This window comes from Thunnus maccoyii, chromosome 22 (assembly GCF_910596095.1).
Source record: "Thunnus maccoyii chromosome 22, fThuMac1.1, whole genome shotgun sequence".
In the NCBI taxonomy this organism is placed as follows: Eukaryota; Metazoa; Chordata; class Actinopteri; order Scombriformes; family Scombridae; genus Thunnus; species Thunnus maccoyii.
The window spans coordinates 2,360,853-2,377,190 of record NC_056554.1 but is presented as its reverse complement, the minus strand read 5'-3'; the positions used below and the strand labels follow the sequence as shown (position 1 = coordinate 2,377,190).

Genomic DNA, 16,338 nt, shown 5'->3' with positions numbered 1-16,338 from the left:
TCATTTCTCAGTAGTTTGGCAGGTACAAATGGCAAATAAGCAGTAGTGAACAACAAGTTGATGTACATTCTGATTAGTAAATCAAAGTTAACAATTTTTTAAAAAGAAATATGAGAGCCTTGACTGATTGGTCTTACAAAGGGCAGTTGTTATATTATGGTCGTTTCAGGTCTATATATTGCTCTCTGTGTCATGGATATGCAAATAAAACATGTAAAATGTAATGACAGACAGTGTGAACATCCATCAAGCAAGGCCAGAGAATAACACTGTGTTGTTATAGGATTGAATTGCATTCAACACACAAGGGCCATGGAGATCTTAATTCAATAATTCTCATAATTCAGTAATAAAAGCTCCAGACCCTGTGGGCACCCATGGAGTGAGGGTTGAGGGGAAGATGCTGACCATTAATGTGTTGTTGCATCTCTGCCTGCCTCATTTCCTCTCATCTGTCTACAATTAAGGCTCAAAAATGTCCCCCAAAAACTTTTTTAAAACCTCAAAATATAGACCCTAGCATGATATTATGGTGAATACTGTTTCACGCATTTGTTACAATGTACTAATTTGACATGGTGGATTTTATAAAGGCAGTTAACAGACACTTGGTATATGTAAGTTCAACTACTTTTAGGCCAACAAAATATATAAATCAAGTATTTCCCCTGAGCAGAATTTTATTTCTGGCAGAGCGGAGAAGGCTATGAAGAAACATTTAGAAGATATGAAAATTACAAATAAGACTTTTTTTTTATGTCAGGTACAGTATAAATTTTCTGGGTGTTTAAGGGAGGATAAAATCCTGGCTCCACCCGGCAGTTCAATTCAATTCAATTCAATTTTATTGTCATTACACATTGTGCAGACACATATACAACAGGAGGGCTGTGGCCTCATCAAAACAGTGCAACACACACACATAGGGCACAATCTAGTGAAAATATAAAGCAATATAATATACTGAGAAAATAGTAAAAACACACTAAGAAAACTGCAACATATGTACAGACTCGCATCATATATGAAAAGCCCTGCTGTGGAAGAAACTAAATGTACATACCATATCAGTGAGCGTTTTATCTTGAAAGTTCGTAGCGGAAATACGGTAGCTTATTGCTGGCCAGTGACAGCCGGTGAGCCTTTGAAAGTCTTGAGTCTGACTTCAGCGCAGGAGAGACCATGTCCGCCGTCATAAGCAAACTGTACTCACCTCTACTCTCATTTAAAACGAGTTCTCCATGAAATAACAGTAACGCGGGGCCTCAAGGATGGCCGGCTCGGTGAGTAGCCACATGGAGGATTTGCTGACCGGTCCCGTCTGACGGAGTAACTGTTTGGACATTTTGCTGTTTTGTCACACCGGAGGAGTCGGTGTTTTTTACTCCGTAACAAGGATTTTCAAACCGTGCAGCTAGCTGTAGCCGATACGTGCCGCTTTCTCCTGAATGAACAGAGAAATACAAAACTGTACCAACAAACCTGTCAGGTTTAACATGTTTCTGCTTACCGGAGGGAAATACGCTTCTGCTAATGCGTTAATTAAAGCTATTTCAGTCCATCCTCCACTTCGGCATAATGTTACACGCAGTGCATAAAGCTGCACGTAAATTTGGGTAAAATTCAACTTTCTCAAAAGGGTTTTTCTTGTTCTCATTAACTTACAGTATGTCTTTACTGCCATGTAACATTAGCTCATGGCAGAAAGTAGTGGGAACATGTTTCATTATATTAAAGTTTGTGGAAATGTGTGCTGCTTCATGTGCAGCGTGTATTTACCTGCAGACTTAAGCTAATATTAAAAAGTCATGAATAAGATGAGTAAGATTAAATGAGGAGATTTTTGAATAGAGTTCGGCTTGACGCTCCCAGTGCGGGAGACAACCAAACGTATCAGGCTGCTGTGCATAAAAGGACTAAAAGCTGCATATTCAACCCATAGAAGGCTTTATTTTAACTTATGATTTTAATTGTAAAACATTAAAATATCGGTTTATAAATTATCATTATTATACTGGTCTGTGCACGTGTCTGTTCAGAGTGCTAACACACAATGACACAGTATTTTTTTTTTTTTAAAGTTCCGCGTGAATTTGAGCAGTAACCCAACATCACTTTATTCACAGGGTGCTGTTCAGGTGAAACTAGAACTCGGTCATCGTGCCCAGGTCCGAAAGAAACCCACTGTGGAAGGCTTCACCCACGACTGGATGGTGTTTGTTCGAGGACCAGAGCACAGCAACATCCAGCACTTTGTGGAGAAAGTAGTTTTTCACCTGCACGAAAGTTTCCCCAAACCAAAAAGAGGTAAAGAACTGCTGTTTCTGCTTGATTTGGCGCGTTTATGTGGCTTTTATTTCTTCAGGACAGCTGGATGTTTGAGTTGTGTGTGTGTGTGAGAGAGAGAGAGAGAGAGAGAGAGAGAGAGAGAGAGGAGACCTTCAGGAGGCATCCACAGTGTCCTTAGTAGAGCTGACACTGAACTCAGACCTCTGGAGCTTGTACTGTCGCTTTAAGCAGATGTGTAAGAAATCCAATTGCTCAAATGCACATTGTGGAGAAAAGGCTCTAGCTTTTGGCTCTATGTGCAGAAAGTGTTGGTAGTGGCAAATGATATAAGTCATGTGTACCCTTGTCTCTGTAATGGAAATGTTGGAAATCTGCATATAGATATGTTGGTTTCCAACCTCTTCAAACAGGAGTAATCATATCTGATGCTGCTTTTGGACATGAAACAGACAAGAGCTTGTGTGTAGGAGCTGCTTGGTTTTGGGGTTGTGTTGTGTAAATGCAGAGGAGTGATGAGCGTAACTTGATTAACGTGGATATTTGCTTGGTTTTGTTTGGTTGCATCTCTGCAGGCACAGCTGTATTGCAGAATAGCAAGTCCAGGTCTTAGTTGTGTGGTCTCTCCACCACAAACAGATGTAAACACATACACTGTATATGCACACACACATGCTGTAAGTTACATGATGAATGGATGTGGATACAAGCCAAAGTAAAGGCTCCTGAACACATAATCCCAATAATTAATGCAAATTCAGCCGATCTTTACAATATTTGCAGAATATTTTTGCAAAATTCTCGTGATTTCTCTGCATTAAACAGTCCCTCTAGGAAATAGTGATTTTGCAATCACAATAATTCATGCTAGAGCTTGCAATTTTGCTAAATTGCTGCAACTTTTTCTGAATAAAATTGCCAAATCAACAGAGCGCTTGTGATTTGGAACAGTTTCGTGTCGCGGTAACTTGCATCATCACAGCTCACAGGAAGTGATTACATATGACTCTTCATTGGTAGTAGTTTAAAAAAAAATTGCATTATTTTCCTTTGCATTGCAATTTTTCCCACAATTCCCACCATTTAACCTCAAAAAGAGCACATAAAACATGAAAAGCCGCTGCAAAAATCAAACAGTTTTGGCGACAGTAATCGCACAAAACTCCAGTGTGAAATCCTGGAGGGACTAGATGTTGCAGGTTCACTGTATGACACATTTTTTAACTGAATTCAAAAAATGACGCTTTGCATAGATACTGTATGCTAATGTGTTATCTACATGTGCTGTATTGTTCATCAGGTCATGCTCTATTCTGATTGGTTGCTTTACAGATGTGGGCGGTAGCAAAAGTCACATTAAGCGGTTCTACATTTCTGACTGTCTGTTTTACACTGTTGTTGGTGAACAAAGCTCTGAATCCACGGTCACTGTTTTACACTTTTCACCACATTTCTCTGTAAAAATTATTACCTTCAACTTCCTCTAAAAATCTTCAATTTCATGTATAAAAGCCTTCAGTATTTTCTCTTATCTGCCGTAGGCACTAGCAGTAATGTTAGTTATAACTGTTTTTTATCTGATTGCAGGCTGTCAGGACACGTTCTCCATCTGTAAACTAAAAGAATTGTTCTGACAGTGGATCGTGCAGCAGGAAGCTATTTAATCCTTTTTTTTTGTGGAGCTACAGCAGCTGGGAAGCTCATCCTCTCACAGTGTCAATCTTAGCAAAAACTACAAAATCATTAATCAAATTATTGTCATTTCCTGTTGGGAAAATACTGAGAAACTGTGAAATAACGATGATAAATATATCGTCCATACTGGTTTTCCATCACACTTTCATATTTTGGCCGGTATGAGGGTGAAACAGGTGTTAATGGTATTAAAAAGGTCTAAACTTTAACTCGGTGAACCTGCCGAATCCCATCACAACACAGGGACCTTTAGTCTTTGTGTGTGTGTGTGTGTGTGTGTGTGTGTGTGTGTGGTAAACTGGTTCTAATGGAGCATCTGGCGAGGAAGAGATCTGCTGGTTGGGAGTTTTTGACCCCACTCAGTCTTTTGTGAGTTAACGGTTTGGTGAGTGCGGGGCTTGGCAGCGGTCCAGTGTTGATTGCTCATGTCATAGTGTAATTACACAGGACTGTAGTTTGCACAAGAACATTTGATTTATTTACTTCTCTCTTTACTTTACAGTCATCCGTACAGTAGTCAGGCAAGTTCTTTATTGATGTCAATTAAGAGCAGTAAAATATCTGCCAGTCAGTGATGAACAGCTCAGTCAGGTGGTTCCTCTTCTGCCACACCTGTATGCAGACAGTCTGGACAACATGCAGTAACATTACATACTTTACTGTAATGAATGTAGGGCTGCAGCCAGCACTCATTGTCATTATTGATTAATCTGCTTTTTATTTGCTTGATTAATGGTTCAGTTAGGAGAAGTGTCATAAATGAAAATGTCTCACACAGTTTCTCACAGCTCAAGTTGACATATTGAGATTGTTTTGTTTGACCAACAGTCAGCTTAAGAAAATTAAAGATTAAACAATGAATCGATACATCTTCTGTGGAGTGAGTAACTGATTAATGGACTTATGGTTTCAGTTTTCAAGGTATTCCTGAGTTTCTTCCTATAAAAGCATCATTAGTCAGACTTCAGTGGAGATCTTTGTCTCACGGCTTTAATACTGTTTGCACTCTGACAAGATGAAATTATTGGAAACGGTGCCATAATACTTCATGTTTTTGCTTGGAAACGGCATCAAGAATTCTTTATTGGTGACATCAAACTAGAAATATCATTATAGCCCTGTGGAAATATAGTGGTCAAAGTCTTTTTTATTTGAAGATTCCCTTTTATGTTCTGCATATCATGAACCTCACACCATCGCCTGTAGTGTTTTACTTACAATACAGTGATGTCTGTTCTGGTTCAGTAAGAGTAAGAAGTATTTTTAAATGGCTTCTGATACACAGTTTTAGTGTTTAAGTTGACAACTTGTGTTTTGTCTTTTCAGCCATGCTGGTACAGTGTTTCTAGGGATGGCAACGTCAGTCTGTCAGTAGGCTTGCCGCAGTAGTCGTGTAAACACTGTTACAGTGTTTGGGTATACACCCATTACAGTACTTGCCCACCAGCCCTGCTTTTTTTATACAAATAAAACCCATTTAGTAGGGGTCAACTGATATGTTTTTTTTAGGACTGATAATGATTATTAGTAATCAAGGAGGCTGATAACCTACATTAAGAACCAATATACATTTGCAGTATAAATGAAAATCTTGGTGTCAAAATTTAGAACGCATGATTTTAACCTGCAATTATGCTTCATTTATTACAGCAAAACACCTTTGGAAAGCCTGCAGTTGGTTTCAATTATTTAAATGCAGTGGTGGAAAGTAACTAAGTAAATTTATTCAAGTACTGTACAATTTAAAGGTACTTGTATTTGAATATTTTAATTTGATGTTATTTTATACTTCCACTCCTCTACATTTCAGAGGGAAATATTGTACTTTCTACTCCACTACATTTATTTGACAGCTTTCAGATGCAGATTTTACATAAAATAACATAATGATGAGTTTATAAATTACAACACATTGTTAAAGATTAAACCAGTGGTTGACCCACGTGTGTATTTGTGTCTCTTTGTCATGTTTCAGATGTCTTTAAGTTGTTAGCAAACTAGCTCCACTTCCAGCAGCTACAACAATAAAATGCTGCTTATGCATCAACTTATCAGTATGTCAGTATTAATGTACTTTGTTCAACTTACTTAATATATCAGTCATAGCCTGATTTTCTGTAAAATGAGTGCTTTTACTTTAATACTTAAAGTAAATGTAGCTGGTAATACTTCTACTTTTAAGATTTTAAATGCAGGACTTTTACTTGTAATGAAGTATTTTTACATTGTGGTACTGATACTTTCACTTAAATAAATGATCCGAGTACTTATTCCACCACTGTTTAAATGTTATATATTAACAATGTGTAGCAAGGAAGCTGTCATTCAAAACAAGGCTACTTCATTATTAATGATTACTATAGCTGAATATGTGCAATAGAAGTCACTGTTCAACTCTGACGACTGTTCACCATCTGTGCAGTCTGTGTATGGATTAACACAGGCCTTAGATGCACTTCCATTACATCTAAAGTGTCTAACAACAACCCTCCAACCCTCTAACAGTTCTTCACTAACAATACTAGTAGTTATGGGTTGAGACTGAGAGTATGACCACCCTGATAAGTGACATGCTGTAGTCAGGTGGATAAATTATGGTTCAACAAATGAACTTGTTGACGTTCACTGTTGCATTCAAGTTAGCTGTACGAGACTCTACGTTAGCTTAACTTGCAGTTATATCACTGCAACAAGGTGCGTTATTCAGGCATTTTCAGCAGTTTAACTGGGAAAAATATCATAAGATTGTGATGTTTATTGCAACTTCAGCAATATCTGCTGCCTTACATTTGAAACACAGCTCCGCTCGCTCACCAGAGCTGCTCCAGTCTGCAGATGCTTCTTTGTGCTGTCTGTGGCACAGTAGCACGCACAGCCTACAGTGTTGATAGGCTATTACTCATGAAGTATAACCAATCAGGTAGTGCTGTGTGCTGACATGCATCAGAGCTAAAGCAGCGCATATCGACAATCAGATTTTAAAAAATAACGATTCCGATAATGATAAAAATGCTGAACATTGGATCTGATAATGAGCCAGGCCGATAATCAGTCAACTCCTACCATTTAGTTCATTTTCACGTATCAGTGCCCACGTTCATCAAATCAGAAATACTAGGCATATTATCAATACTCAGTTAGACGACAGACGCTACAATTATAAAGTGAAAGTCAGCTCTGTGACTGTCTGATAGAGAGTCACGGCACAGAGCAGCGGAGTGAGACATCTGTCCTCTCTCCTGCTCTCTGTTGTGAACACACGTAGCTGTTAGCGAGCAGCTGCTCTCGTGTCTCCCCGAGTCTTGGTGCTTGTTTTTGGCAGAAACTCTCCTGCTCTCTGCCTGCTCTGCCTGCTCTCCGTGTGTCTCTCTCCAGACGGCAGGCAGGTTGCTCTGGTTCTGGTTCTAAGTGGCGCTCGTCCTCTGGCTGGTCCCTGCATCTGTGTGCACCGCAGCCCGGCTGTACACAGAGGACGACCTGCTGGCAGCAGCCTGAAGCCTGCCGTCACTAACTCATAAGTGAGCGGAAGATCTAACATTAAAATCAAAGTAAGCACTCTACAGATATTGAGAGTCATCAATGAATATTTTATCTTGTAATTATCTTGTTATTAACCAGTGGGTCAGTCCACCACTTTGGTCCAGACTAAAATATGTCAACAACCATTGGATGGATTGCTGTGAATTTGGTTCACATGTTCATGTTTCCCAGAGGATGTATCTTAATCATTTTAGTGATCTCCTGACTTTTTATCTAATGTCATCATTAGATCAAAGTTAAAATTTGCCCAGTGCCTGCAAAACTCATCACCTTCCACTCAGCCTCAGGTGTATCTCGTGTTTAGTGCCAATTGGCAAATGTTAGCAGGCTAACATGATGATCCTGCTACATTATACCTGCTAGTATTATCACTGGGAGCATGTTAGAATGCTAATGTGAGCTGCTCCACTCTTTCTCTATCTTTTCTCTTTTGCTGTTTGCCAGTCAGTGATGACATGTTTGTTGTCTTCACATGTAATCCTGCAAAAATCACTGAAAATACTCTCCATGGTGCTTCTTCAAAAAAAAGACAAAAAGAAAAAGAATATCAACAGAAAGCAGGATGAAAAGCAATGTGCAATCATGGGACTATTGCCTGTAGTGCGGGGGAGTCTGAACAATACATAATCTTATCAACAACGCCAGAGACTTTCAATGGAAGTGAACTCGGCTCCCAGAAGTGAAACACGATATCACTCGAATTCAAGCAGGGAGATGGGACGCTCATTACTTTTGAGGCAGATTTCAAACAGTTGAGAGGCTGTCCTGTTTACCGTTTACTGTTTACTAAAGGCTGTTGTGCCTTGAGAGAAAGTTGTGTGTTTGAGCGCTTTACCAAACACACAGTGTTGTGTTGCGTGTGTGTGTGTGTGTGTGTGTGTGTGTGTGTGTGTGTGTGTGTGTGTGTGAGAATGAAGCGCGTGCATATGCCCATGCTTGTCTAGTGGGAGGGGCCTAGGTCAGAGAGGAGGAGGGGGGGGAGAGCTGAAAGAGGAAGGCTGTATTTTCAAATTATGTCTTTTTTTTTGTGCCTTTTCCAGAACACTACCTATCCCAGCTTTAATAACTATGTATGGTACTGTGTGACCTGCCTCCTCAGACTGCTCTCTTGACTTCTCAGGAGATGAAATATGTAAAACATGCAGTAGATAGGACTCTAGAATATAGATGGATGATAATGTACATCTTAAAGAGCTGAATGTTGATAGAAAATGTGTCGACTCTATTTGCCAAGACATTGAACACAATCAGTGTTGTGAACAAAACTTCCATCGGCTGAACTTTTTTTTTTTTTTTTTTTTTCCTGCAAGCACAAAACCTTTATAGTAACTTTGGAAGCTTCTCAGCATTTTGACTGGAAGGAAACCAGAGTCTACATTGTGTTCCTTCTGTGTAGTTTCAGATAGTAGACAGGTTTAGACATGGCTGAAACACAGCAAGCAATGTGCTGAAGGACTCTTTTACTTCCTGCAGTGGGGGACTATTTGGTATGCTTGTTGACCCAAACAATCACAGTCACTTTTTTTCCAACTCTTTCTGAGCTGCTGGGAACACCTGATGGGTCCTAAAGTCTAATGTGGCATGTGCATATATATCACCCGGATGCTTGATTGATAACCAGTCCAGAAATTGATGGATTTCTGAGCTGTCACAATATCTGAGAAATATGTGTTTTTGAAACAAGCCCGGTGCACAAAGCATGTTGGAAATCTTTTCCTGTTTTCATCTACCCCAATGCCCCCAAGCAGTCTATAAATCAAGTTCTTATCTCCTGATACGGAGCCTTCAAAGCTTAAAGTTTCTCCTAAAAGCCTTTGATTACAATGTACCAAATGAGTTTTGGCTTCTGCAGACTGCATCCTTCTCCCTGCACTTTTTTTTTTTTTTTTTTTTGCTCCAGCCCAATCTTGATAAATGTGATATGCAGCTGGAAGACTATGGCTTAAAGCCCAGCAGGAGAATACTTAACCTTCAATAAGTCTCACACCATGACACGTGCCATGAGATCTTTCCAATGTCTTCGGGGCATGTGTATTTTTACATGGTGACATATTGCAAGCCCAAAGTACTTCCTGGTCTGTTAGGTCTTTAGATGTTCTGCAGTGTTACTAGTTGAAACACGGCCCCCGAGTGTAATAGATCAGGAAGAATGACTGCGAGGTTTCATTTGTTAAAAAACTGCGCAAGAGAATCTGCTTGTTAAATGATGGTCTTAAAGTTCAACCTTGTACACTCTTCCACTGTTTTTAAAACGACTTTGATCACTTCATCTGCAGATTTAGAGCCACTGAGTAAAATTTTACATCATCGATTGTGTCAATAATGTCATGTTGACATCCTGCAATATAAAACAGAGAAAAGCAGCAAATCCACACATTTGAGAAGCTGAAACTATTTTCTTTTTCTTTACTGAAAGGTCCAGCAAGTTCACAGCTCACTACACACACACACACACTCTTCTTTTCTCTTGTCTCTGTCTGTCAAGAAAAAAAAAAGTGTTTAATTTATCCCACTTTACAGCTGTGAAACTCCCTCCTCACATGAGAAGGAAGCCCGTCACTCACCTGCATGTCTCGCATGACTCCCCATCCACTCTGCTATATAACAGAAGGCATTTAAACACATTGTAAGCACAGAGTGAAGCTGTCAGAATAAATTGAGCGCTAACATTTTGGTTTTTTTTTTGCTATGTTGTGCTATGTTTGGAGTCTCTTCATTTTCTTTGACTTTTATGAACAGTAGGGATATTTGCGGAGAGTATAGGAGAGTAGCTGTGATTGGTTACACGCTGCGTAGCCTGGGAAACCTGATAGTTAACACGAGGAGTGGGACGTCGCGGGGAGGAAACTAAATGGAGCAGAACGTCATTTTTTTTTACTTCTCCCTGTTTCATCTGGTTTGTCAAAGGCAGCACAATAAGATTTTCATGCCTGAATTCATTATTTCTTTCATCATTTCATTGTTTTTAAGCTAAGAAACATAAACAACCTGACCTGACACATTTGAACGAAAGCTGTGTGCGCGCTGAGATATCTTCACCCTCATCTTCCTTTTTTTTAAATAACTGACAGCAGTGTTTGAGAAGTGGAGGTTAGGTGTGTGAACCTTGCATCATGATTCTGCAGCTGGGATGGCAGCAGGAAAGCATTTGTCATGTGCAGGGATCCCCAACGGCCTGTCAGGGTTTCACAGAAAGAAAAAAAAAAGGGCAAGTGAAAGGAGGAAGCCATAATCATATTTCAAACCCTCTTGTACAGATTTCAAAGAGTAATGAAATCTATCATCGCCACTTGGCTCACTCTCAGCTTTAATTTAAGAGGCGTTGCGTTGTTTAGACGAGCGTCAGCTGCGCTTTAGTCGCTCCCGTAAAGATGCTGACGACAGGTAGGCTCGTACGGCACGCTGGCAAACGCTTGATGGGATTTCAAACAGCTTTTCCACATCAGCTGTTTCCTTATTGCTCAAAGACTGTTCTTTCTTATCAAGGTGTCATCACTTTTATGAATTTCCACACACACACACACATATAAGGTGTAGCAGTGAAACTGTAGAAAGCAGTGAGAAGGAGCAAGTGATAAGAGACCCTGAGCGTAACTTCCTGCCACTGTTCCTCCCACGCTATGGTGATTTGTTGTGCCGCTCAAGAGAAGCTGCCAGACACACATTAAGATTAATGACGAATCAGTCAGTAAAGCTGCCACCGCGCTTCATTATTGCCATGCGGTTAACGGGCCAGCGTTGAGGTGTTGCCATGGAGACGGCCAAATGGCAATGCCGTTTCAACAAATGGAGGTAAAGAAGCTCTTTGGAACCAGTGAAGGGGGTGCTATTTTGGCAATAGGCGGCAGCGGCTCACGCTGCTTAAGCACCTCATTTGGTGCCTCGGCCGGGCGTTTAATCTACTCTGGAGATGGCATCCCTTTAAAGGTGTTTGTGATATTTCAGAGGATTGTCACTTTTATGGAAAGATGTAAGACACAGTGTAATGGGAAAGAAATGGGCGAGCTCAGTGAAAAGAGTGAGAGATTTGTGGTGTGTGCAGAGCAGGAACGACACAGAAGAGCTGAGCTTCTTTTTGTGTTTTTTTTTAAGACCAAGGTGCTTTTTGTTAAAGGAAAAATCCACTTGAAACTAAGATTTGTCCTGGTTTAAAAAAAAAAAAGAGTGAGGTGCCTGGCTTTGTAATCAAAAACTGTGTTACATGTCAGTGTTCATGCTTTTCAAGTATTAGAAACTTAGATTTAGCAGTTTTAGCATTAGAAGTGAGGGTGTAACCTCAGTTTTAGGGCTATGGTTTGATACTTTTTTTTTTTATACAGTAGGAAAAATGGAAGAAACATTTTTGTCATCTATTTTGAAAAATGTAAATCTGTCAATTGCCAGGGCAGTGGATAATTCCTGGAGGACTACAAGTTGTAGTCATTCCTCAAAAAGGAAATGCTTCATCTCAAGGGGTTTATCCTAATGAATAAACTTGTGTCATCATATAGGGACATGAATAATTCCTGGACAAGTGTGGGTTGTGCTAGTTTATACAAGACAGTGGAGTAAATGGATGCACTGCAGCCACTTATTCATAATGTCTGATGTAATATATGTTGTAGTATTTATTTTGTTGTTTGGCTCAATGTTGTGTTTTGTTATTTATGTGCAAGACAAATGTCAGAAGAATCTTCTGATAATAAAGTGATTCCTGGAAGAGTACAGCTCGTGGTTGTTCATGTAGAGCTGCAGTGGATCATTCCTGGACAACTACAGCTTGTTCACATTTCTACAAGGCAGGCACATCATACTGTACATTCAGAAACATTATACTAAGATTCAAACAGTCTTGTTGGATTATTTATGTTTCCAGAAACATACCCAGCTGCAAAAAAGTCTGCACACAGTACTGGTCTGATCTACCTCTGTTAGTCCAACGTCACTGTAACTTAACAGAAAGTTAAGAGAAGCGATAGATGCTCTTCCAGCTCTATTTTTAGACATGTGCTGTATGAGCTGTACATCCAGAGGGCTAACCCAACATGGATTGTCCCACTGCCAAAGCTGCTCCGTTGGAACTTGCTCTAGAGTGCATGAGGCTAATTCAATGGTAAATATTTGGCTCACAGCGCGTACCATACTAAAGAAAGCAAACGTAAGCTCCTCTACCAAACGTTTCAGAAAGATAACACAGTACCTTTACACCCCTATTAGAAAATCTCAGCCCTATCTTCTCTTATCTTGAGGATCAGCACGGACACATATGTTTACCAGCAGTTACTCATCATATCGTTTGTAAGAAGCTGTGATCTATTTATGTGATATCATAAAATGACTGTGATTGTCTTCAATCTTATGTATCCCTTGGCGAGCCTTTAGGGAAGCAGCTATGCACTGCTCTTTATTCAAGGAGATAAAACCTATAGGTCAGTCTTAACCCTGGACGGCTTTTCTCTTGAAATAGTGAAACCTAACGTCTGAAAATACTTCCAAATTATCGCTGCCTGTGACTTCTAAAAGTTTCATCAACGATTACACTTTGAAACTATTTAAAGCTGCATGCATGCACACCTCTTATCTGAGGCTTTTTAAAAAAAAGACCTCAGAGAAACCGACTTTCTGTAACTGAAGACAAAGTAGACAACAATAGTCGAGGGAATGTGTTAACAGTGAGCGAGTATCTCGTTTCCTTAAAGAAAGAGTGTTCTGTTAGCCAGATTGGTGACAGTATAAGCCCCATACAGTGTGTACACACACACACACACACACACACACACACACACACACACACAGATTGATGCTTTAATGATTGGGCCAACATGTTAGCCTCTGGCCATCTCCTGGGCTCTGTGGAACGCTCGCATGAAACCTTTTAACTTCCCTCATCCTCCACTCAGGCTTAATTTGTGGCTTGTGTGCACATACCACATAAGTCAAGTCACTGCAGTGACCTATACATAAGATGCAGATCCTCAGGCTGAAATATGTCTCAGAAGCTGCAGAGCATTCCTTTCCTCTTTTGCTGTGGCTTTGTTAATGTGATGATACTGGTATTGATATCCTCACAGGAGATGAAGGATGCTGTCCTGTGAATTGTTATTGTCTTCCACTGTTTTGACTCTCTGACATCATCATAGCTTCCATCCTTTTAGTAAAATCCCAGTGACATTTCATAATGAAGCATGCAACATGTCAAGAAGTCTCCTCTGCTATTAAGTGTTCCGCCCTACAAGTGATTACAATACTGGAGATTGATGAACTTGCTAAAAAAGAAGCCAATCAGCTGCGTGCACGCGTGTACAGTTGAAATACTTGTATTGCGAGCTGTGTAGCAGCCTCCTGTCTATTCTAGTTTTCAAATGCTGCCCGACCGTTTTCATCAGACATCTTTAAATTCTCTTTAAATTAGAATTAGTCTCTGCAGTTCTCTTCTCTCTTTCTTTCTTTCAGCCAGTGTGGAAATACCCCACACATTTTCAATTCATCCCAGGCTTAAAATAATGAGAGTGAATATTGGACTTGTATTTGTCACATGGCCAGAAACACGATTCTAAATGAATGCTAATGTTGCTCTGAGTCCATCTATCAGTGGTGAGCTTCTCAACCCCCAAGTGGCCAAAAAAATGAATACAGCTTTCAGGCTAGATTGAAATTCTCCTAAAACTTCAATTAGATAGACTCTGGCATTATTTTCTTTCTTGTCTTTCTGTCTCCTTTATTATTATTATTAACCATATTTCTCTTTATTCCTCTGCCTGGTCAGTGTACAGGAACATTCAGTGTGTTTGCATGCACTTACATTTACATGCATATAACCGGTTGATCCTATGACTTTTCATTTAGTGTCATCATCTAGTAAAATTAAATTTTGTCCAGTACTCTGCTTTATGTCTTAATACAACCTCAGCTGTACTTTGTGTTTACAGTTAATTAGCAAATGTTAGCATGCTAACAAGCTAAATCAACAAAAAAGCATGTTAGCATGTTGATGTGAGCATTTAGCTGACGTACAGCCTCACACAGGCTCTAGCATCGCTGTAGACTCTCAGTCTTGTCACATGTAGGCATGTGCTTGACAAAAACCTCTCATGAGGAAAGTGGATGAAAGAGGAGATCATTACACGGAGCGACGCATTTACATATTTAAAATAATTCCATCCAACCTGTAGTAACCTGGTGACTATAGTGTATGGAACCGTTCTGACAGATCATTGTTTGTGCCCTTGTTCGCTGAAAAATTACTCAATGATTAACCAAAACTTTCAGCTGTTCCTTTTTTAAATGAAGGAACAGGAAGAGTCCAGTTTGATATATTACTGGAAAACCCACAGGACACATGTCAAGAAAAACCAGACTAGATCATGTGATCCAGTTGGTAGTTTCTCTATGATTCAGACTCTTCTGAGACCTTTCTATGATGGAGCACTTTCAGATTCAGTGTGTACATTATGTAGTAAATATGAGAAGGAAAATAACCGACATGGTGAGCAAAGGACCCTGAGACCCCCCCCCCCCCCCTCCTTGTCCCCTTCTTCCAGTGTCTGGCAGAAATCAAAGAGCTGCAGGAATTTGCCAGTAATTGTTTTACGATTCCTCAGAAATCATACCTACTTGTATAGGTGGAACACAAAGAAAGCAAGAGCCATGAAAGCTGCAGGCTGGCTGCTGCTGCCGGCATGAAAGGATGGGGAAGGGGGGAGGAGGTGCTGATAGTCGGGGTAGCCACCACCAAATAACAGGAACTGAGCTGTAAATGCCGGCTCTCCCTCGGTTCAGTCAATGAAAGGAGGTTGGAGGAAGTGGTTTATTGAAGCATGGTTTATATGGGCTGTCTGTTGGCAGGTCTTTCACTCCTTTCTCACTCGCCCCTGCCATAAAACATTTGTCTTTTATTTACAGTCTCCAACCTCCACACACCAATGCTGGAATATTGTCGTCAGGACTCACGAAAAGGAGCCATGGCCTCACTTTTCAGCAGGGAAATTAATAGAACTCAAAAGGTGAAATTATTTACCGCAACTAACACTTGTTTTCTTACACTGGTTTAATTTAAATCAATCAACAGATAATACAATCAAAAGTCATTATCAAGCACAAACACCTCTCTGCTTCCAGCTTGTCAAATGTCAGATTTTGCTTCTTTTCTCTGTTTTATATCATATTATTCTCCGTCTTATAGTGAAGTTCCCCTTTAGCCCTGAACATAGCTTAAATACAAAAACACAACTGTCATCACAAAACAGGTAGCATTTCCTTTTGTAATGCTCCAGCTTTTTGTGTATGTTTGACCACTATCTGTACCTCTCCTGTATCAGCAGGAAGGATGTTGAATTATTTTTGTGCTCAATAATATGTGTTAGAAGACAATCAAATAAGGTTTGTTTTACAAGGGTAAAATAAAATATATATATATAAGATATACAATGAAATGTGTTAATGTTGCAATGAATTGTAATAAAATAGGATTTCTAGGAACTCCTTTTGTAATCAAGACAAACCTACATCATTATTCAGTGTTTCTATCAGGATTTTTTTCAGCGGCGGTGCTGTTGTGCGTGTGCAGAGTCCATGTTGCCAGGACCCGTATTTGTGCACACCAGCAGCGAAATGACTTTAAAAGTACTTTCGAATAGTTCCAGATAGGTTTATTCATGTTCATTGAGCCGTGTGTGTGATAATTTACAGGAGCTTTTGACAGCAGAAGGACTCTGGAGGCCCAGATAGCTGTAGTTGTAATAAATTTCAAGTAATGAAATGCCTCAACACAGTTGGTGGGTTTGGGGGGTCTTCCCCCCCCAAGAAAATTTGATTTTATTTGAATAAAAACGATCCATT

At 39.9% G+C, this 16,338-nt stretch overlaps 1 protein-coding gene across 3 annotated transcripts in view; it reads left to right on the top strand.

Moving 5' to 3' along the window:
• Window positions 1-1,140: 1,140 nt before the first annotated feature.
• mllt3 (MLLT3 super elongation complex subunit) overlaps window positions 1,141-16,338 on the top strand; it is a 60,965-nt gene continuing 45,767 nt past the window's right edge. For 2 of the 3 annotated variants that reach the window (XM_042401293.1, XM_042401294.1), the window contains exons 1-2: window positions 1,141-1,283; window positions 2,127-2,307. In XM_042401293.1, the coding sequence (XP_042257227.1) occupies window positions 1,272-1,283; window positions 2,127-2,307 (193 nt within the window). In that variant the 5' untranslated portion in view covers window positions 1,141-1,271. The remainder of the gene's footprint in view (window positions 1,284-2,126; window positions 2,308-16,338) is intronic. The other variant, XM_042401292.1, reaches the window with a different exon arrangement.